Genomic DNA, 22,247 nt, shown 5'->3' on the forward strand with positions numbered 1-22,247 from the left:
AGTACATTGTATGCATTGTCTATAAATGATGAAAACCTTTTATACAATTTATGTTAATAAGAAATATATTTTATAAAGTTAGGCACATAACTGGATGCTGGTGGCTCTACCTGTAATGCTAGCTACTCATGAGGCTGAAATCTAAGAATCGAGGTTCAAAACCAGCCTGGGCTGGAAAGTCCAGGAAACTGTTATCTCTGATTAAGCACCAAAAAAGCTGGAAGTAGAGATAAAGCTCAAGTGGTAGAGTGCTAGCCTTGAGCAACAAAGCTCAAGGACAGCACACAGGCCCTGAGTTCAAGCCCCAGGACCAGAACCAAAGAGAGAGAGAGAGAGAAATTGGTCAGAAGGGAGCAAGGGCCCTCAAAAATAGCCAGGTAATCCATTTGCATATTGTAGGGTGAAGATGAGGCAGTGGTCTGGATGTTGGGCTGAGAGAACAACTCTGCTTTTTTTTTTGGGGGGGGGGGGGCTGGTCCTAGGGCTCGAACTCAGGACCTGAGCACTCTTCTGCCTTCTTTTTGCTCAACTTAAGCCATAGTGCCACTTTTGGCCTTTTCTGTTTATGTGGTACTGAGGAATCAAACCCAGGGCTTCATGCATGCTAGCAAACATTCTACCACTAAGGCACATTCCCAGCCCCAGCTCTGCTTTTTTCTTGTCTGTGTGAAGGGGAGCAGAGACAGAATGATGTCCTTTACACCCAGGTGATAAAGGAGCAATTGATGAGGTTCAAGAATTTTTCAGTGTGGTTTTAACCTTAAAAGATGTTTGCTTAGGGGCTGGGAATATGGCCTAGTGGCAAGAGTGCTTGCCTCCCATACATGAAACCCTAGGTTCAATTCCCCAGCACCACATATACAGAAAAGGCTAGAAGTGGTGCTGTGGCTCAGGTTGGCAGTGTGCTAGCCTTGAGCAAAAAGAAGCCATGAACAGTGCTCAGGCCCTGAGTTCAAGCCCTAGGACTGGCAAAAAAAAAGATGCTTGCTTAATTATATGAATGAATTATATATTGAACTGAAGCACAGTGTTGATCACTGAAAATTACCTTCTTTGTTGCTTTACTTTTGTTTTAAAATTAAGAGTAGCTTTAGTAATTCCAAATGAAATACCTCATGTATTTCAGTTAGAAGAGAAACATGAGAAACTGAGAAGTGGCATGGCCCAGCAGATAGCCTATGAAATACACCTTGAACAGCAAAGTGAGGGGGAACTGCAGAAGAGAAGTTTCCCTGACCCCATTACGGACTGCAAGCCCCCACCTCCTGCCCAGGAATTCCAAACAGCTCGCCTTTTCCTCTCTCACTTTGGATTTTTGTCCTTAGAGGCATTAAAGGTAATTCTTGTAAGCTTTTATGAGTAAATCTATTCATAATCATAATATATTCATAAGTTAAAATTCAGCTGATATTTTTATGAGACAGAAGATTTTAAAAAACTGATTATAAGACTGTAAGAGAAGTTCTTTACTGCTGTGTAAGAGCCTGTAAGTAAGAGAAATTATTTTTTTTAATTTATTTTTAAAATTTTTATTGTCAAACTGATGTACAGAGAGGTTACAGTCTCATATATTAGGCATTGGATACATTTCTTGTACTGTTTACCTCCTCCCTCATTCCCCCCTCCCCCCCTTTTCCTTTCCCTTTCCCCCCATGAGTTGTTCAGTTGATTAAGTAAGAGAAATTATTATTATTATTATTTTTTTTGCCAGTCCTGGGGCTTGGGCTCAGGGCCTGAGCACTGTCCCTGGCTTCTTTTTGCTCAAGGCTAGCACTCTGCCACTTGAGCCACAGCGCCACTTCTGGCCATTTTCTGTTTATGTGGTACATGGGGAATTGAACCCAGGGCCTCATGTATACAAGGCAAGCACTCTTGCCACTAGGCCATATCCCCAGCCCCATAAGAGAAATTCTTTACCACTGTTATGTGTGATCTCCAGGAAAGTGACTCCATGAACTCATTCAGAGTTCTGTCTGAAGCACTGCCTTGAGTATATACCTGGCTCTGAATTTTCTTGGGTAATATAGGACCAGCTTATATACACAGTGAAATCTACAGATAACTAGAAAGGAATGTTAAACACTTTTCTCTACTTTCTTACTAAAAGTTAACTCAGCTCTTTGATACTATTTTCAAGAAGAAATAAATTTTTCTTTTTCTTGTTTGATGCAGTGCTGGGAATCAAATGTAAATATACTAGAATCTTATATATACTTAGAGCTGTGTATTTGCTCTACTAACTAGCTGTATCTCCAGCTTAATTCCATAGTATTTGTAAGCCAAGCCCTTCTTATCTTGTGCCCTTGTATACATTTATGTTCTGTATTATCATGGACAAGTACTCAGCTTGTCTGAATATTAGTTCCTTATCTGTCAGGTGAAATGATAATAGAATCCATCTAATGGGCGGTATGAACAGTAGGTGAGTCAACACATGTAGTACTTTATATGTATTTAACACAAAGGAAATCAGCCTGTAAGCTGAATATTTTAGTGTTACCATTGTTTAATTTCATTATCTTTAAAACAGTTTTATAAGTGATACTATCCTTGTTTTACAGATATAAAAACGGGCTCAAAAATGTGAAATAACTTGCCCAAAGGTGGATTTGGGCAAGTTATTCAAAAGTCAGTTTCTGTTGAAAAGTATAGCTAAAGATTGTGAGGCAAGATGTTGCTTATTAGCCAAACATGATGGTGTGTGTACACCTGGCATCCCAGCTACATGAGAGGCAGCTGTAGGTAGGAGGATCATGGTCTGAGGCTGGCCCTCCTGGGCAGAACGTAAGATTCTATCTGAAAGAAAAAAAAAAAAGTATAAAAGCAAAAAGGAGCAAGAGATGTGTTCCAAGTGGGGCAAATGCCTAGCAAAGCACAAGCACTTAAGTTCAAACTCACTGCCTCCAAAAACAGAGAAAAAAGGAGATATTGCCAAGCTGAGGGGTAAATATGGTAGTATGTGCCTATAACCCCAGCCCCTAGGAGACAAAGATTGGGTGATCACAGTTCTACTCTATCCAAGGCCAAAAGTAAGATTAATCTTAACAAGCAAGCCAATTGTGGGTAGTGCCTGTCTATAATCCCACCTGCACAGAAGATGGACATAGGCAGATTCCTGTCCACAACTGCTCCAGGCAAAAATCTTGAAAAGTACCAAAGAAGGAATTGGGGAATGGGCTAGGTGGCAGCACACCTGTCTAACAAGCTTAAGGCTCTGAGATCAAACCCTGTCACTGCCCTCCGCCCCCCAAGAAGCATACAAATGGTATTAAAAATAGTTACAGGAAGCATAATATTCTAGAGAAAATAGGTTACACACACACACACACACACTACAATCTTAATTGCAGTATTTTAAAAGGCAAAAGGATTGGAAGTATGAAATGTGTTTGTAACTAATTAAACTGTGAGCTGAGGTAGGCATGGTAGTATACACCTGTAACCTGAGTACTCCAGACACTGAGGAAGGAAGGTTGTGAGTTCTTGGCCAGCCTGAACTACATAGACCCTATCTCACTGACTACATACATATGTACACACATACCTTCTACGAGCAAGTACATCTTCAGAGTAATGAAAGAGATAATAATGGCTCCTTTCTTTCATTGGTAGGAACCTGCAAATAGTCGTCTACCTCCTCACCTTATTGCACTTGATTCTGCGATCCCTGGGTTTTTTGATGACATTGGGTATCTAGATCTCTTGCCCTGTCGTCCTTTCGACACAGTTTTTATTTTCTATATGAAGCCAGGTCAGAAAACAAACCAAGAGGTAAGGTTCTGAATTTTTTGGTGGGGGGAGGGGAGAGTGGGTAGATGATAAGTTTTTGTACTATAAATACACAAAGTTTTACAATGTATGTTTGAATGCTTGTGAGCCAATTCAGGATTTTAATGAATAAATGCCATGATGCTTAGGAAGTATGCTTTTTAGAGTAAGTAGAGCTATAGCTTGGCCTGACTGCTCAAGAAGAATAGAACAGCCATATTCACTCACCATCTTTCCCTAGGCTCAGAAGTGAACAATAGGCTTTCTTCCTCCAAGGAACTCTACTTCCAAATAATCTCATAAGAAATTCATCAGCCAGATGGAGGTGGCTCATGCCTGTCATCCTAGCTACTCAGGAGGCTGAGATCTGACTATCATAGTTCAAAGCCAGCTGGGCAGGAAAGTCTAACAACCAGAAAACCAGAAGTGAAACTGGTTCCATGTGGAACCAAGTAGTTCCAAGTGTGGCTCCAAGTAGTAGAATACTATCCTTGATCAAAAGAGCTCAGGGACAGTGCCCAGGCCCTGAGATCAAGCCCCACAATGATAAAAAAGAAAACCCAAAATATAAATTAAATAATTATATGCTAATGTAATGTTCCTCATTAACAAGGCTATTAATGCTGTGAAAGCAAATATGTGTATCTTTTGGTTTTGTAAACATGTCTGGCTCAGTAGTTATTTTTCCAGGAAAGAAGCTCAGGACTTTACTTACTTTATCTCATTTAGTCTTTAGGACTATCATTATTATCCTATTCCAGATGGAGAAACCAAGACAGGTTGAAAAACTTGTCAAGCCCCTGCCAATCCAAGTCTGCTAACTCTCGAGCACACAAATTCTTATGGCATTGACTATTCTGAACTGGACTTGACTCATCAGAAGCTTCAAAGATAACCAAGTTTAGTGAATTTAATGTTCTTGTGTCTCCTTCGTGATAGTTGATGATTGGTATATAGTTGATGATTGGTATATATTTCAGATTTTAAAGAATGTGGAGTCTTCCAGAAATGTTCAGCCACATTTCCTAGAATTTTTGCTCTCCCTTGGCTGGTCAGTAGATGTGGGCAGACACCCTGGTTGGACAGGACATGTTTCTACCAGTTGGTCGATTAACAGTTGCAATGATGGTGAAGGGACTGAACAAGGTAAAACCTGTTTTGTTGACTTGTTACTCTGACTTTAACTCCCATTAGTATAATTTTGTAATCTTGTTTTTAAAAAGGAAAAGTATAGGGCCGGGGACATAGCCTAGTGGCAAGAGTGCCTGCCTCGGATACACGAGGCCCTAGGTTCGGTTCCCCAGCACCACATATACAGAAAATGGCCAGAAGCGGCGCTGTGGCTCAAGTGGCAGAGTGCTAGCCTTGAGCAAAAGGAAGCCAGGGACAGTGCTCAGGCCCTGAGTCCAAGGCCCAGGACTGGCCAAAAAAAAAGGAAAGGTATATAAAGGAAAAGAGGGTCATTTAATAGTATGTGATGTGTAGTCTTCTGGATGTTTCCAGTGTATTTAAGGATACATATATAATGGTAAGATGAATAAATGAAAAACAAATAACAATTATTGTAGTGCAGAGAAATTCTTTCTTAAAATGTGGTAAACAAGGTGAATTTTCTGTGAAGATAATGTGTTTCCTAACAAGTGAGTTTTATCTGATAAATACAGTTTTCTATTAACAGGCTTGTTTTATAGATTCTTGTGGCCATAAAAAAAGTCAGATCAATATTACATTCTTGAGACATTATATGAAATCCTTGATAGTAAACAGCTGACCCTCAGAGGTCTTATCCATCTCTACAAATCCTTCTGAGGAACTATAATCAGGATAACAAGGACCAGTGCAGTGTACATTTAAACTTAAGACCTTTGCCCCATCTGGTTAGGAGCTCCTGAGGTCACTGTAAGTTTACACTGAAGTGAGTAATGCCTGTGTCCAGTGCTTTGGATCTTCAGAGTTCTTGTGTCAGCAAGATTATCTGCTTTCCATCTTTCCATTAAATACCATTACTCTTCAAACATATACTTGAGTATTTCTGTACACCTAATTCCCATAAGTAGAATATATAATTCAAAGGGTGTACACATTTTTCATTATAGATCATTTGGGTGTTCTGGTTGCAAGTAACGGAAAACCTGACCTCAACTAGCTCAGATATTGGAAGTTGTTTATTAGCTCATGTAACTGAAGATTCCAGAGATTGGTTTAGTTGTCATTATTATTTGGTCAGCATCCAGTTTTATTTTGTTGCATTTTTTCTTTAGCTCTGTTGTCCACATCCCTCTTCCTTCCTACCTTCTCTCATGATATAAGAAAGGCTGTTCCCAGCTTTACATGCACATGCCTCATTAGCCAGAGGAGATTAGCTGAGTGTCACAGTCCCTCTGCCCTCCAGATATTGAGCAGCACTGTAATTAGACTATCCTAACTTATCCCAATGGCCCTTGTAGAAAGGAAGAGGCATGGTAGAGCTGGTATGTAGTCAGGCCTACTGCAGAGAAAGGGTGGGTGAAGTAGATGTTAGGAGCAGCAGCCACAGTGTCAACTTTGTAGATGTAAAGTGTCTGCCCAGGGTCTAAACTGTTGCTCCTATCTGGTTTTATAAATCAAGTACAATTGGAACTCAGCCACACAAATTTATGTATTATCTATGGCTGCTTTCATCCTAGAATGGTAGAATTAATTCTTGTGGCAAAGACCAATATTCTCTGTAAAACGTAAAATATTTACTATCTGGTCCTTTACAGAAAAAGTTTGCTAACCTCTGCTCTAAACTTGTTTGCCACATCTGCACCGCATCAGGTATCCTCTAATCTGTTAGGTGAGAAATTTTCTATTATTAATTATAGTTGAGAGTAAGCATCGTTTCATATTTTTATTTTTTGCCTGAGACCTATTTGTTCATTTTGTGCATCCAACTTCTTGTGCAGTTGTTGGTCTTTTTATAGGACAGTGTTCATTTTAATTGACAGCTGACTAGCTCCCAAGAGTGTTTCATTCTTGTTGGGGTAGAGCAGATATCAGTATATGAATATATTTTTATACTTTTTGTTTTGTTTTTGGTACTAGTACTGTGGCTTGAACTCAGGGTCTGGACGTTGTCCCTGAGCTTTGTTGGTCATAGCTAGCAATCTACCACTTGAACCACAGATTCACAAAATTTTGGCTTTTTGGTGGTAGTTGAAGATAAGAGGCTCATGGACTTTCTTGCCCAGGCTGACTTTGAACCACAATACTCAGATCTCAGCCTCGTGCTTACCTAGGATTACAGGCATGAGCCATGGCACCCAGGTCTGCTGTGCATTTTTCATATTACATCACTCATCATCAGGGAAGGAAAAGCAGAAGCAGAGCTGAGGAACAGCAGAGAGACAAGCTCTAAGCCCTTCCCCTCTCCTCATACGTCCTGCCCCTGCCCCTAGAGGGACCTCCTCCAGTGGACTGCTCCATTACTATGAGGTAAAAGCTCTGCTAGTCAGAAGCGGCCCGCTGTAGTTTCAGAAGCTAGAAAATTAATATTTTATGATTGAAAGCTAGTGTAAAGATCTTTAATGAACATTTTGCTTCTCACTAATTCTTGTTGGAGAAAATATCTTCTATTATTATTTTATTAACAGCTTAATGTTTCATGGAACAGGAAGATTGATTTTTCCATTTCTGAAGGAATAATGCACTGTTTCTTTTTCCTAGATGAAATAACTTCCTCTGAAGATATTGGGGCTAGTATTTTCAATGGACAGAAGAAGGTGCTGTATTATGCTGATGCCCTGACAGAAATAGCATTTGTGGTTCCTTCTCCTGTGGAGTCCTTAAGTAAGTGCATTTTCTGCATGGTGCTCTCTTAGGATTTGTTTTTATATTCACTAGTTTGTGCCATGTTACTGCATTGGAGGAAATGTTATAAGTCAGAAGGCATTCTTCAGCTTCCAGGGCAGTGTAGCTATTAGATTATGCAAAATCATGTTCTCTCAACTTTTCTAATAGAAAGTAGTTCCAGATAAGCAAACTGGTCCCCCAATAATCTTTTCTTTTTTTTTTTTTTTTTTTTGGCCAGTCCTGGGCCTTGGACTCAGGGCCTGAGCACTGTCCCTGGCTTCTTCCCGCTCAAGGCTAGCACTCTGCCACTTGAGCCACAGCGCCGCTTCTGGCCATTTTCTGTATATGTGGTGCTGGGGAATCGAACCTAGGGCCTCGTGTATCCGAGGCAGGCACTCTTGCCACTAGGCTATATCCCCAGCCCCCAATAATCTTTTCTTTATGTGTGTGTGTGTATGCAAGTACTGAGGCTTGAATTCAAGGCTTGGGTGCTATCCTTTAGTTTTTTGGTCAAGGATGGCCCTATACCACTTGAGCTACTGCTCTACTTCTGGCTTTTTGCTGGTTAATTGGAGATGAGAGTCTTTTGGACTTTCCTTCCCATGCTGGCTTCAAACCATCATCCTCAGATCTTAGCCTCCTGAATAGCTAGAATTCCAGGCGTGCGTCACCAGCAGCCAACTAGTTTTTCACATTTTTAAAGAGTTGTATGGAAGGTCTGGCAGTTGTGGTTCACACCTGTAATCCTACTGAGGAGGCTGAGATCTGAGGATCCCAGTTCAAAGCCATCCTGGGCAGAAGAGTCCATGAGACTTTTATCCCAAATAACCAGAAATTAGTCAGAAGTAGAGCTGACGCTTAAGTGGTAGAGTGCCAGCCTTGAGAAAAAGAGGCAAGGGACAGCATCTAGGCCCTGAATCCAAGCCTCAGTACCAGCACCAAATAAGTTATAGACTACGTAAAGAACAATACAAACAGAGGCTTCTATGACCAGCAAACTCTAAAATTATATTACGTGGCCCTTGGTCTAGAAACAGTGCTTTGCTTCTTTGGTTAGACTAGTTAGCATAATGAAAGTTTTGTTCCAAAGACATGACAGGTACTATAATTGATTTTTTTTTTCTTTACTACATAGCTGATTCATTGGAAAGTAACATCTCAGACCAAGATAGTGATTCAAATATGGATCTTATGCCAGGAATTCTGAAACAGCCATCTCTGACACTTGAGCTTTTTCCCAATCACACAGACAATCTTAATTCCTCACAGAGGGTAAGTTACTTTGTTGAGTTCTCCAAAACTTTATAGTAAAATGAGATCATTATAGAATCATGTCCGAAAAGCTTTACCCAGACTAATATAGTCAGGTACTGATTCACTAGTAACTCAGACCTTGTAAGTAAAATTCTTGATATTTTCTTTGTTCTAATCTGCAACTAATAGTTCATTCTAAGGATGCTTGTTATTTTCCTGGATTTTGCCATTCTGGTGCCACTATTCCTTTTTTATTCTAGGGCCTGAACTTGGCCTGGGTACTTTTGCTAAAGGATATTGCTCTACCATTCAGCCACAGCTCCACTTCTGGCTTTTTTGGTAGGTAGTTGGGGATATGAGTCTCATGGACTTTGCTTCCCAGACTGGCTTCAAACCATGGTCCTCAGATTTCAGCCTTCTGGATGGTTATAAGTACGAGCAACTGACACCTGGCTGCTATTTTTTCTTCCTTACGGTGTCCACAAGAGGCATAGCAGAAGCTGTATTCCATACGTTTCAGAGTGAAACGTTTAAACAGCTCTGGCTGTATCAGCATAGCAGTGTTTTGGAGAGTAATTCAGTACAGTAGTTCTCCTTTATTTGCTCTTACATTCTCTGCTTTTTATTACCTTTATTCAACCATGGTCCAAAACACTAAATGGAAAGTTTCAGGAGTAAGCAATTCCTAAGTTTTAAGTGGTATACTATTCTTTATAGTTGCTTAAATCTCACAGTCCTACCACATATGGCATGGTATGTAACCCATTCTTTTGTCTACCATATGTAAACTATGTCTCCTACATGTTGTGGTACCATGGGAAGTAGACTAATTGTGGCTCATAGTGCCTCTCTTCATCTCATCAAAGAGGCATTGTCTCACCTCACATAATTACAGGAAAAGGGCAAATGCAGTGTAGAAGATAGTGTTTGTGTGTGTGTACGTGTGTGTGCAAACATGCATGTTCGTGTGAGCACACATACCAGTATTGGAAGTATATTTGTGCCAGTATTGGGACTTGAATTCAAGGCCTGAGAACAATCCCTTAGCTTTTCCACTCAAGGCTAGCATTCTACCACTTGAGCCACAGCTCTACTTCTGGCTTTTTGCCAGTCTGGGCAAAAAGTTCCCGAGACCCCATCTCAACCAGTAGATGATTGTGGTGGCATGCACCTGTCATTCCAGCTATGTAAGAAATATAAATGGGAAGATCGTGGTCCAGGCCAACCTGGACAAAAAGTGAAACCCTATTCAAAAAATAATAAAAGTAAAAAAGGCTGCAGAGATGTCTCAACTGATAAGAGCACCTACCTAGCAAACACAAGGCCCTGGTTCAAACCTAAGTACTAAGGACAAAATTATAAGGAAAATAAATATATAAATAAAAGTGATACAGCTTGGACTGTCAGCTTACTAAAGGAAGCACCATAATCCTGTCAGCTCTACTAAGAAACTTACACTAATGGGGTGGCAGGGAAGCAGAAACACTCTGGTCTTCTTAGTGAAGGCTCTAAGAGTCCTTTCTGTTAGCAAGAAGAGAGGGTTGCACATAGACTGCAATGGGAAACATTTGCTCTGTTAACAAGGATAGCTTATTGACAAGGCATTTTAAGAGATTAGGATCCCCTAGTGATGTTGCTTTGGTTGAGAAAACATACTGCTTTCTGCTCATAATAGAGATAGATTCAGATCCCTTTAAGTCTTCATTAAAACACTTCAGACAAGCTAGGCACTGGTTGGGGTTAAGTTACTCAGGGGGTAAAGATCTGAGGATCGTGGTTCAAGGCCAGCCCAGGCAAGAAAGTCCATGATACTTATCTCCAATTAACCACCAAAAACGAGACATGGTGCTGTGGCACAAGGTAGAGCACTACTAGCCTTGAACAGAAAAGCTCAGGGACAGTATCTAGGCCCCAAGTTCAAGCCCCATGACCAACGAAAAAGAACAAAAACATTTACAAATTTTATCGCAACTAATAAATTATAATTGTTCAGTATTTCTTGCCTCTTTTCTTTTGACAGTTTTAGGCCTTTATTTTTTCTTTCTAGGTTAATACTGATAAGCAGAGAAACCAAAGATGATTTTTTTTTTTTTAGCAAATGTATTTCACACTTTTATATGACTTAATACTTACATCACTAACTGAGCAATTTTATCAACATTTGCACTTTATCTCCTCTTCAAATAGCTCAGTCCCAGTTCCAGAATGAAGAAGCTGCCTCAGGGTCGACTTGTGCCTCCTCTTGGACCCGAGACAAGAGTGTCTGTGGTCTGGGTGGAACGCTATGATGACATAGGTACATATCCAGATGTTGTCCATAAATAAAATGATAGTAGTGTTGCAGCAACCTGCCAAGTGTCTCAAAGAAGTTAGAGCAGAGTAAGGGGACATGAACACAAATGGGAACTGAAGTACAGCAAGCCTCGGTTTATATCTCAGCTTCCCCACTCCAGGCGGGGGGGCGGGGGGATGAATTGAGCCTGATACAGCCCCTGTTTCATAGCTGTGACCATCCCATGAGACTAGGAACCACAGAATAGCTATTCTGGAGAGAGTGAGAGGAAGCCCTTTACACACCTCCTTGCCGTATGACTTGTGTACTTCTTGTCTAAAAGTTAATTTGTCATTAAGAGTTATGCCTCAGGTAAGTTTTTCTTTTCTGTTTTTATATTAGTTTACATTAGATATACAGAGGGCGTGGTTCCTTGTTACACTTGCATACATGCTTACAATTGGTCCAATCACCCCATGGGGAAGTTTCATATGATTTTTGTATTTATTAATTAGTGCCAGAACTATGGCTTACACTCAGAGCCTCAGGCTCACTCAGCTTTTTCACTCATGGCTAGTGCTCTTCCACTTGAGCCATACCTCTATTTGGGGCTTTTCTGTTGGTTCATTGGAGATAAAAATCTCTTGAGTTTGTCTGCCTTGGCTGGCTTCAAACCATAATTCTCAGTTTCAGTTTTCTGAATAGCTAGGATTACAGGTGTATGCCTAGCTCTTGTGACTTTTTGAAAGATCATTAGAAATGTACTGGCTGTAATAACTACTGGCTGTAATAACAGCTGCCTGTAATTACTGCCTGTAATCCCAGCTACTCACGATTCTAAGATCTGAGGATTCAAGTTGAAGCCAGCCTGGGACACAAATCCGAAAATGACTCATCTCCAGTTAACTAGCAAAATGCAGGAAGTGGAGGGGTGGCTCAAGTGGTAGAGTGCCAGCCTTGAGTGGAAAGAACTAATCCCAACACACACACACACACACACACACACACACACACACACACACAAATTTATGCTTAGCCTAGAATTTCATCCAGCTCAGAGTTTGTGAGAAAGCATAGGGGTTGCTTTCACCTGCCACAGATCGTGCTTCTCCAAAACTACTTTGATGAACTTAACTGTCTTCATGGAGAATTTTGTTTATTTGGGGAATGATTAGGATTACATGTTTTACTATAATCTGTGCATAAAGAGGTTAGGAAATTCAATTTCCTATTATTTAGTTTGGAAAAATTAGGACGATTTTAACAATATAATGCTTTTTTTTTTTTTTCTTCAGAAAACTTTCCCCTCTCAGATCTGATGACAGAGATCAGTACTGGTGTGGAAACCACTGCTAATAGTAGCACTTCTCTGAGGTACATTCTTTTATTTCCTTGAAGTTAATCAGCTTATCTATTTCTTATACATTGAAGTTTAATAAAGAATTAGAATGAAACAAAGTTGAAGGCACAAAAAGAATCAGATATGTTTGTACATAAATGTACAAATGCACATCAAAGTTATATACAAAGGTATAAAATTATCCACAGTTTTGAAAAACGAAACTCACTTTGTTGCTGGGTGTAGAGTTAGGATTGCCAGTTCAAAACCTGCCTCAGCGACATAACAAGACTCTTAGAACTGTCCATGTTGTCAGAAATGGCAGGATTGTCTTGCTTTTTGAAAGCCTGAACAATATTCTATTGTAGTGTATGTCAGTTTCTTTATCTGGTCATGTTATGGACCTATAGATTGCTTCCATGTCTTGGTTGTGAATAGTGCTGCATTCAACATGAGTTATAGGTGTCTTTTTGAGATCCTAATTTCCTTCCTTTGGATATATACCCAGCAGTGGGATTGCTAGATCATGTAGTTATGTGTTTTTTATCCCTATTAAAGAAAGAAACTTTTTCATCTGTAGACACTCTGTTGGCGTACTTGCTCACAGATGGCACTCTACTGCTTGAGCTATTCCTCCAGCCCAGCTTTTTGCTGATTAACTAGAGATGGAGTTTTTTGGACTTTTGTGCCCAAGCTGGCCTTAAACCATGATCCTCACTCAGATCTCAGCCCTCTGAGAAACTAGGATTATAGGCATGAGCTATCAGCTCCCAGCTATAAGTATTACCTTCCCCCGCCCCCACCCCACCCCAGGCTGGTCCTAAGGCTTGAACTCTTGGCTGGTGTGCTGTCTCTGAACTTCTTTTGTTCAAGGCTAGTGTTCTACCACTTGAGCCACAGCTCCACTTCCAACTTTTTATTGGAGATAAGAATCTCACAGACATTCCTGGCTAGACTGGCTTAGAACTACAATCCTCAGATCTTAGCCTCCTATGTAGCTATGGGTACAGACATGAGCCATCAGTATCCACCTTCATGGAAGTGGTATACCTTTTCTGCTTCTGTTCCAAGTAGCTTCAACTATGCTGGCAGTCCTTGCACTCTGCCAGGCAAACTGTCCCTACCAAAGGATAGGGAGAGGGTAGCAGGATGCTGGTGGCTCACAGCTGTACAATCCTAGCTACTCAGGAAGCTGAGATCTGAGGATTGAGGTTCAAAGTCAGCCCAGGCAAGCAGGAAAGTCTGCGAAAATCTCATCTCTAATTAACCACAAGAAAACGTGAAATGGAGCTGTGGCTCAAAGTAGTAACGAGCACTGGCCTTGAGCAAAAGGAAAGGGGCTCAGGGATAGTGCCCAGGCCCTGAGTTTAAGCTCTTTGACTGCCGGGGTGGGGGGTAAGGGAAAGGAGACTAAATGAAAGTCCCATCGCTGGCTGCTTCGCTCCTGCAGTAGATTCACCTGGCCTTTCTACTCTGTCTCCCCAGGGGTTTGCTTAGCATGTTTTATCAGACTCTTTTTGTTAACTTAAATATCCTGATTCCAGTAATGAGCACTGAAAGCCAAGGGCTATAGGAGGATCTGCAGTTGCAGAAACCCATTGGCCCTTCTCAAACCACTACTGGCAGTAAGTTGCTTTGGTTTTTTTTTTTTTTTTTTTTGCCAGACCTGGGGCTTGAACTCAGGGCATGGGCACTGTCCCTGGCTTCCTTTTGCTTAAGGCTGGCACTCTACCACTTGAGCTATAGCGCCACTTCTGGCTTTTTCTGCTTATGTGGTACTGGGGAATCGAACCCAGGTCTTCATGCTTGTTAGGCAAGCACTCTACCACCAAGCCACATTCCCAGCCCAGCTTTGGTATTCTGATGCTGTGTATGAAGGACTTCAACTTGAGTGTGTCTGGACTAAAAAAGACCTTTCTTTTATTAAGATCTACAACTCTTGAAAAGGAAGTTCCAGTCATATTCATTCACCCTTTAAACACTGGATTGTTCCGGATAAAAATTCAAGGAGCTACGGGAAAATTTAACATGGTCATCCCTCTTGTAGATGGAATGATAGTCAGCAGACGAGCACTGGGTAAGGCCTATACATTTTCTAAAGGGCTGACTTCTTTCCTTCTTTAACACTTTTACAAATCAAAAAGAAATCAAAGTAAGAAATGATTCTAGTACTTGATAAGTCCCATATATACAAAGTGCTATGGCCCTTGTTAAAAGGAGAGCATGTTTCTGTCTGTTTTCAATTTTTCCCTTTGTGCTAGGGATGGCACAGGGCCTTAAGCATGCTGTCTTCACTGGTGTGAGACCCCCTAGTCTTTATCTAGTAAATACAAGTGCGTCTGTACAAGTTTGTAGGATTAGAAAAGAAAGGTAGCTGTTGGTAGTCCAGGAGAGAACATGGTTTATCAGGTCCATTTCAGTTTTGGTTTCCCACGCCATTGTATCATCTGACAATTTTTCTTTTTTTTTTTTTTATTAATTGGACATAAATTTTTTTACAAGGTGTTGTGCAAAGAGGGTGCAGTTACATAGTAGGGCAGTGTGTACATTTCTTATGATATCTTACGACCTGTTTTTCTATCCCTTGTCTAGGTCAGGTTGACATATATGCAATATACAATGTATCAAGAACATATACAGTATTCACAGACTTGGTCTCTACTGTCTCTCCGTCTCCCTTTCTTAACAGTCATATATCAGGGAGATCATGCCCCTTTGTTTTCTGTGTTCTAGGCTTGTCTCTGACAATTTTTCTTAATGCTTAGGATTGACTCTTTGAGGACAGGATTCAACTGGAGTGAAATAGATTGAGTATTCAGAGAATGACTCATCTGAATATTGAGAGTGTATCTTACTTATTGACAGTTGCTTATTGACATCTTGCTTATTGACAGTTATTTTAACCTGTTTTCAAGGTTTTCTAGTGAGGCAGACTGTAATCAACATTTGTAGAAGAAAGAGACTAGAAAGTGACTCCTACAGTCCACCACACGTCCGCCGGAAACAGAAAATCACCGACATTGTCAACAAGTACCGGAACAAGCAGTTGGAACCAGAGTTTTATACGTCACTTTTCCAAGAGGTTGGACTCAAGAGCTGCAGTGCTTAGACCACTATCTGTTTAGGACATTGAACTCCAGTGAGTGGGCTATACTATCAAAGCAAGACAGTTTGATAGTGATCACTGTAAAAATAAAATCAAATCACTCCCAAGAGCTTACTGTTTAATCACAGGATAGAAGAAACACATTGTAAACCCGTTGGATAGAAGACTTTGGACTTCCTAATGAAATGGGCTCGCAGACACAATCATATTCCAGCTGGTTATGATGATAAACATTTTAGCCATAAACTTCCTTTTAAAAGTGACAATTTTAGTTCAATGTAAGCCTTTTGAGGAGAAAGGCTTTTATGCACCTCAATTGTAAACACATGCATTGGTAGTATCAACAGATTTGCAAATTAGAAGTTCAAGATAGTTTTATACTCACTTTTTAGGAGATTGTCTTCAAACTTAAAGTCTGTGTCAGAATCTCCCAGGACATTTAAAGGTTCCAGTTGACAGCATGGAGGAGAAGGAAAGAAGTTGCAACATTCTGCTTACTTGTAGGTCCATTTGTCACCCAGTTGTCAAAATGACAAAAAGAGTACAACGTACATTGGCCTAGGGTTTTTATTTTTCTTCCTCAGATAAGAAATCTGACATTAAAATATTTTGTATTTTCTCTCCACATCAAAAAAGTCATCATTATTGTCACTGCACAGCTGAGCCTGGCGGCCTCAGCTTCTGAGGGCACAGATGAGGAGCAGAGGCACAGCCATGTCCTCTAGTGGGGTGCTAATGGAATTTGCGGGGTTAAAAACTTTTGAGTCAGCAATGAGACCTCTACTCCACTCCACATTATTGTCCAGTGTGGTGACGTAAAGGCAGGTTAATCATTTGGCAGTCCCTGATGAAATAGCATGGAATGGAAAGGCACAACAGAGAGGTAGAAAATTACTTGATTTCATCCATTCTCTCTTGTTTCAGGACCAAGCAGCAAACTGCCATAGTTGATAAAGGATTTGAATGTGTGTGGTTCATGAAGTAGCCTTTCATTGCTGCTAACCTAATTTCTTCCAGATCGCTCCTGGAGTGTATCATTTGACAGGCATCACACCACCTGACTGAGCAGGGGACTACTGTTGTGCTTTGTGTCCTTAGCCAGCTGAAGGCATGACAAATCCCCACCAGGTCTTTGGGGAATATGTGTGTAACTTTGCTGCTATATTCCTGCTAGGGACAAACGTGGGAGTTGGGCAGACTCAGACTGTCCTTATAAGGGTTCCTGTGACAGTGCTCTGTGTCCTCCAATTAGGTCTCATTTGTTTGTGCTTCTTGCTGAGATTGATTTCTTCTAAGAAAATGAGTGATATTTGAAGTCCCCAGAGGGGTCATCAGAGGATCCAGGTACTTCTCACAGCCCTCAGGTGTCAGCATGTCTGGAGAGCAGTGCCCTGCTGCTCTTATTATTTTGCTGTTCCAGTAATTTCCTTAGAGGGTTGAGGGCAGTATAGTACCCCTTCCCTGCTCAGGAATCTCTCAGCAAGTAGCATAGATAAAGCAGCTCTCGGTCTTAAGTCTGCCATCCTCTTGTTCCTGTTTGTTTTCAGCTCAGGTAGATACCTCTTCCTCCTCTTGTGACTCTAGTCTCCATATAGGACACTACAATATTCAACCATTGATTGCTTTTTGAGCTGAACAATAAATGTGTCTTCAGATGGCAGCAGCGGAGTGTGAATGTGAGTTTTACCCTAAAATGTTTTTAGGAATTGAGCAAGAATAGTTGAAGTTTAACAGCTTTCAAGGAAATTCCAGGTTGACACTTGAGGGGGAAAGGGGCTTTTATTCTAGTTGAGGTAAAGGCTATAAATTGAATGTGCAATTTGTAACATTCCAGATGTTGGAACAACAACAAAAAAAGCTGATATATGCCTGGCACTGGTGACTCACATCTGTAATCCCAGTTACTTAGGAGGCTTAGATCTGAGGATAGCTGTTTGAAGCCAACCAGGCAGGAAAGTCTGTGAGACTCTTATCTCCAATTAGCCACCAGAAAATTGGAAGTAGAGCTGTGGCTCAAAGTGGTAGAGCAATAGTCTTGAGCAAAAGAGCTCAGGGACAGTGCCCAGGCCCCGAGTTCAAGCCCCACGACCAATAACACAAACCTGATATCTATGGTTTTCTTTGTACAAGTCTTTCAGTCGGAGCATAGATCAAAGTGTGTGTGTGTGTGTGTGTGTGTGTGTGTGTGTGTGTGTGTGTGTGTGTCTTCAGCTTCTGTCAGTTCTCTGGTACTTCCAAAACATTTGGTAGGTAGACAATAAGCTAATGCAGTTTGGGATCTGAGAGACCCGTCATTTGCCCAGGAAAGGAGGGATGTGCAGCCTGAAGGCATGAAGCCTTAGTGTACAGAGCCAGCAGAACGTGGCGTGTGTGAACCTCATCAGGTGCGGCTTCCTTTCAGAATTCCATCAGTCCTTGCACTGGTACAGGCTGATGTTGGAGAAGTTCACTCAGTACAGTATCAGTGGAACATATTTAGTACCTAACAGCAATCTTTACTGGTCCACTCGATAAATTTACCAGCACATGTTTGGAACTTTCTGGGCCTGGCTTCGGCTGTGCAGTTACTCCATGTGCCAGGTACCCTGGATGGGTGAGTTGAGTGTGGCCTTCTAGGAAAAAAGCATTACTTAAGAGGCAGGTAGGTCACCCCTCCTGTTTCCTTCTGAAGTTACAGGAGCCCTGAGAGCAAGGGACTGCTCTCTCTCTCTCTCTCTCTCTCTCTCTCTCTCTCTCTCTCTCAACCTCAAACCTTACCCATCATTAGCCAGGGCTTCCTCCTAAGCTTGTCCTTTGTTCGAAGGGAATAATTACATGGTGGGATGCAGTGAACATTTTTCTCCTATTCTGGGTGTTGTATCTCAGTGCAACCTGTCTTCTATAACATCAGTGGCCCATAGGTTACATGGGCCTTCATGAATGTTCCTTCCTGCATGTGCCAGGGAAGTATTTATCAGGCTCTGCCAGGTTGATTTCTTTGAGAAGTGCAGCTTTACCTGGAGTGAGCCACCTCGCTCTGTGATTAGCAGAAGGTGATGGACTGCATTTGAGGCTCCTGCTGGCCAGTTCTCCGTTAGCACTCAAGGCCCAGCAGATGGGCTCTTCCTGAAGAGTGGAGGCTCCTGTTTACTAAAGCAGTTGTGAGAGTAAGTGGGGCCGCTTGAGCATTCCCCCCATAGCCTCTACCTGAGGTAAAGAAATAGAGGATCCACCTGAACAGTATGGAGCCAGACAAAGCCACACCATGGGTAAGGTTTTCTCGAAAGTATTAACTGTTGTTCACACAGTTTTGTGATTTGATTTTGTTTTTTGTGTTTTTTTGCAGGGCTGGGGGTTGAGCCTAGGGCCTCACACCTACCTATTAAGCATGTGCTCTAAGACGGAGCTATAACCCCAGGCCTTTTGATTTTTTTTTTCGTAGTGAGGGAAAAGCTATATTTGGGATTCCGCAGTGCCTTGCATCTAGTAGGCGCCCAATAACTGTTTGTTGAAGCAAATGAAGTTTCCCAAGTTCTCATCTCCCGCAGTGACCAAGACTTCTTTCTCCTCCGAAAGGCTTGGCAGTTGTGGCTAAAAATGAAGCAGTATCATAATTTGCTTGAAACCATATTTACAGTTTGTATGAATTTCAGTATGTTGCCAAGACATGATGTTTTTCTTACTGTATTTCTGTAAATATTTCTGGCACTGAAGTGTAAGTACAGGCAAGCTGTAAATAGGGAGGGGTGCCTGTGCCCCTCTCCTGTGTTTGATCTCTGTCACTAGGGAAGAAACTCCACAAGTTTGTATTTATGCAGATCCTCTGTCCAGAAAAACTTATGGAAAACTGAATGTAATACATTTAGTCCATTAAATTTTAAGGAGATTCTTATCTAATAACCTTGTGTGGTTTTGGTTACAGGCTGGGGGAGGGGGTGCTCTTAAGTCATATTTTCCAGGGGGCTCTGCTCAGCCCAGGCTCCTCAGGGTTAGATCTGGCTTTCCACCCACAGATGAAGGAGTGTTTCATGATGTACTACTATAATCATAGAATATTTTTTTCAATTTTCCTGAGGCCACTTTGTTTGTTGAACTCAGGGCCTGAGTACTGTTCTGGCTTCCTTTTGCTCAAGGCTATATCACTCTACCACTTGAGCCACAGCGCCACTTCTGGCCTTTTCTCTATATGTGGCTCTGAGGAATCAAACCCAAGGCTTCATGTATATGAGGCAAGCACTCTACCACTAGGCCACATTCCCAGCCCAACACAGAATATTTTTAAAAGAAAAGCACATGGCCTTTACTGGAGGAGCCTGGGAACAGCTGGGGAGGCGGGGGTGGGGGATCTCTGACCCTGGAGTTTTCCTGCCTGCAGAGAACCTGACTCCTGCCCTCACTGAGGCTTTGTCCGAGCTTGGCTACAGAGGATTCCCAGAGGCCAGGTTAGTACCACAGTGCCTAGAGCACATGCTCTGTGTGGGCCACTTGAAACTGTTGAAACCCTTGTGCCTATCTCTGTCAAGAGCTTCCCCCTCCCCCTCCCAAGCACCAGTGTTTCACCCCAGAACTGCCAGGGGCTGGGAGCTGCCAGCCGGTCACAAGTGGCTGAGGAAGCAGACCAGACAGTGGTCCCATTTTGATGTCTGGGAAAGTTTCTTTTTTGTTGTTCTTGTTGTTTTTGCCAGTCATGGGACTTGAATTCAGGGCCTGGGCACTGTCCTTTGAGGTCATTTTGCTCAAGGCTAACACTCTACCACTTGAGCCACAGTGCCACTTCCTGCTTTTTCTGTGTATGTGGTACCCTGGAATCGAACCCAGGGCTTCATGCATGCTAGGCAAACGCTCTACCACTAGGCCAAACTCCTGGCCCAGACTCTGGGAAAGTTTTTTTTGTTTGTTTTGTTTTGTTTTTGGCCTGTCCTGGGCCTTGGACTCAGGGCCTGAGCACCGTCCCTGGCTTCTTTTTGCTCAAGGCTAGCACTCTGCCACCTGAGCCACAGCGCCCCTTCTGGCCGTTTTCCATGTATGTGGTGCTGGGGAATCGAACCGAGAGCTTCATGTGTAGGAGGCAAGCACTCTTGCCACTAGGCCATATTCCCAGCCTCTGGAAAAGTTTTATAGCCAGAAAATGTGTGTTCAAGTCTTTCTCACCTCTGCTGCTCGCTGTCTCTAACCAAGCCTTCCAGGACTTGACACCTAGGAATCAGCTTAGTCCCAGCTGCCCTTCCTCTGGCATAGCCTCCCAGGTCACTGTCCTTAGGTGCACATTTTAGTCCTGCTTGCACAGATCTCTCCTGGGAACTCACAATCCCCAAGCAGGGCTGGGACCCCCCCCCCCCCCCATCATCCACTGGACCTTCCTGGCACCAGTCCTCCCCTCCCTTACTCTTCCCTGTGGCTGGCCTGTGTTCCCTTCTCCCTCGACTGGTATCTTCCCAGGTCTACCCGTGTCATCTCCTAGGCCTACCATACTTCCTGCAGCTGCTCCCTGCCTTAGAATGCGTGCCTGATTGTGACCTGTGTTCTTCAACCATGTCTCCACACCAAGTCTTCTCCGGCATGTGGAATCTGCCCTTTCCCTCCAAGAGAGATCATACTTGGCTGAGAAAGACCAGCCTGGAATCAGCAGGTTTACTAAATCCCCTCCCAGCCTCACCAACCTGCTGGCAGTGATGGAGGCAGGCGCTTCAAGGGCAGCATAAAGAAGGCAGTGTGCCCATTGTGGTCCTGCATGAACTTATCCTCACCCCGAGGATTCCAACCTGGCCACAGTCCCTCCAGACTGGGGAAAGACAGAATCCTGCCACAGGCTGGAGGTTCTTCAACTCCGGGTGAATGGATGATTGACAGAGGAGGTGGAGAAGATAAAGGCATTTGGGAGTGTCCTGTGTGCTGAAAGTCCAGACAGGCTGTTGAAGCTTCCAAGTTAATCACTTAAAAGATCTACTTTGTTTTGTTTGTTTTTTGCCAGTCCTGGGGCTTGAACTTAGGGCCTGAGCACTGTCCCTGGCTTCTTTTTGCTCAAGGCTAGCACTCTACCACTTGAGCCACAGTGCCACTTCCAGCTTTTTTCTATATATGTGGTGCTGAGGAATCGAACCCAGGGCTTCATATATACGAAGCAAGCACTCTACCCACTAGGCCATATTCCCAGCAAAAGATCTACTTTGCACTGTGTGTTAGAGCAGCCCAGTGACCTAATACAGCCCGTCAGATGGATTTTTTTCCCCTGATACTGGGATTTGAACTCAGAACTGGGCACTTGCTTAGGTTCACTCTCACTTGAACTAGCCCTGATCAAATGTTTTTAACTTGGGAGATTTCCCTCATAAAACCTAGACTTATGACTATTAGAACAGTTTGGGAAACCTGACAAAGCTCTAGGCTCCCTGGTTGGACACAAATGTGGTGGTGGGCTGTCGAAGACAGGTCCTGACTAGCTGTAGTGGTGTCTAACACATACCCCACACACACACACACACACACACACACACACACACACACACACACACACACATCGCCTACCTCCCAAAGTAATTCCATCTATTCTTCGAGCTTTTAGTATTATTCTAGTCTTAGAAGAAGATCAGAGAAGTATCCATGACTGAGAGGCAGCTGAGCTGGGAATGAAATCCAGGCTGGCTGTTGAGTAACCAGGGCTTTCATTCTTAGCCAGATGGCCTCATGGTCCCTGCTGCCAGCCATGCCAGCGCCCT

The 22,247-nt window shown here is 42.5% G+C and overlaps 1 protein-coding gene and 1 long non-coding RNA gene across 4 annotated transcripts in view; one reads left to right on the forward strand and one right to left on the reverse strand.

The window, feature by feature from the left end:
• Ralgapb (Ral GTPase activating protein non-catalytic subunit beta) overlaps positions 1-17,398 on the forward strand; it is an 88,018-nt gene extending 70,620 nt beyond the window's left edge. For 2 of the 3 annotated variants that reach the window (XM_048349179.1, XM_048349180.1), the window contains exons 22-30: positions 1,127-1,336; positions 3,613-3,771; positions 4,749-4,914; positions 7,456-7,578; positions 8,717-8,853; positions 11,023-11,131; positions 12,403-12,481; positions 14,375-14,523; positions 15,362-17,398. In XM_048349179.1, coding sequence (XP_048205136.1) covers positions 1,127-1,336; positions 3,613-3,771; positions 4,749-4,914; positions 7,456-7,578; positions 8,717-8,853; positions 11,023-11,131; positions 12,403-12,481; positions 14,375-14,523; positions 15,362-15,555 — 1,326 coding nt within the window. In that variant the 3' untranslated portion in view covers positions 15,556-17,398. Of the gene's footprint in view, positions 1-1,126; positions 1,337-3,612; positions 3,772-4,748; positions 4,971-5,216; positions 5,382-7,455; positions 7,579-8,716; positions 8,854-11,022; positions 11,132-12,402; positions 12,482-14,374; positions 14,524-15,361 lie in introns of those variants that run through there. The other variant, XM_048349181.1, reaches the window with a different exon arrangement.
• On the reverse strand, positions 3,315-18,379 carry LOC125353478. The gene is made up of 3 exons (XR_007211336.1): positions 18,298-18,379; positions 17,403-17,410; positions 3,315-3,332 (listed from the first exon to the last, which is right to left on the reverse strand). It is a non-coding gene; the product is annotated as an uncharacterized LOC125353478 (long non-coding RNA).
• Between the last annotated feature and the right edge of the window lie 3,868 nt (positions 18,380-22,247).

Source organism: Perognathus longimembris, chromosome 6 (assembly GCF_023159225.1).
Source record: "Perognathus longimembris pacificus isolate PPM17 chromosome 6, ASM2315922v1, whole genome shotgun sequence".
Lineage (NCBI taxonomy): Eukaryota > Metazoa > Chordata > Mammalia > Rodentia > Heteromyidae > Perognathus > Perognathus longimembris.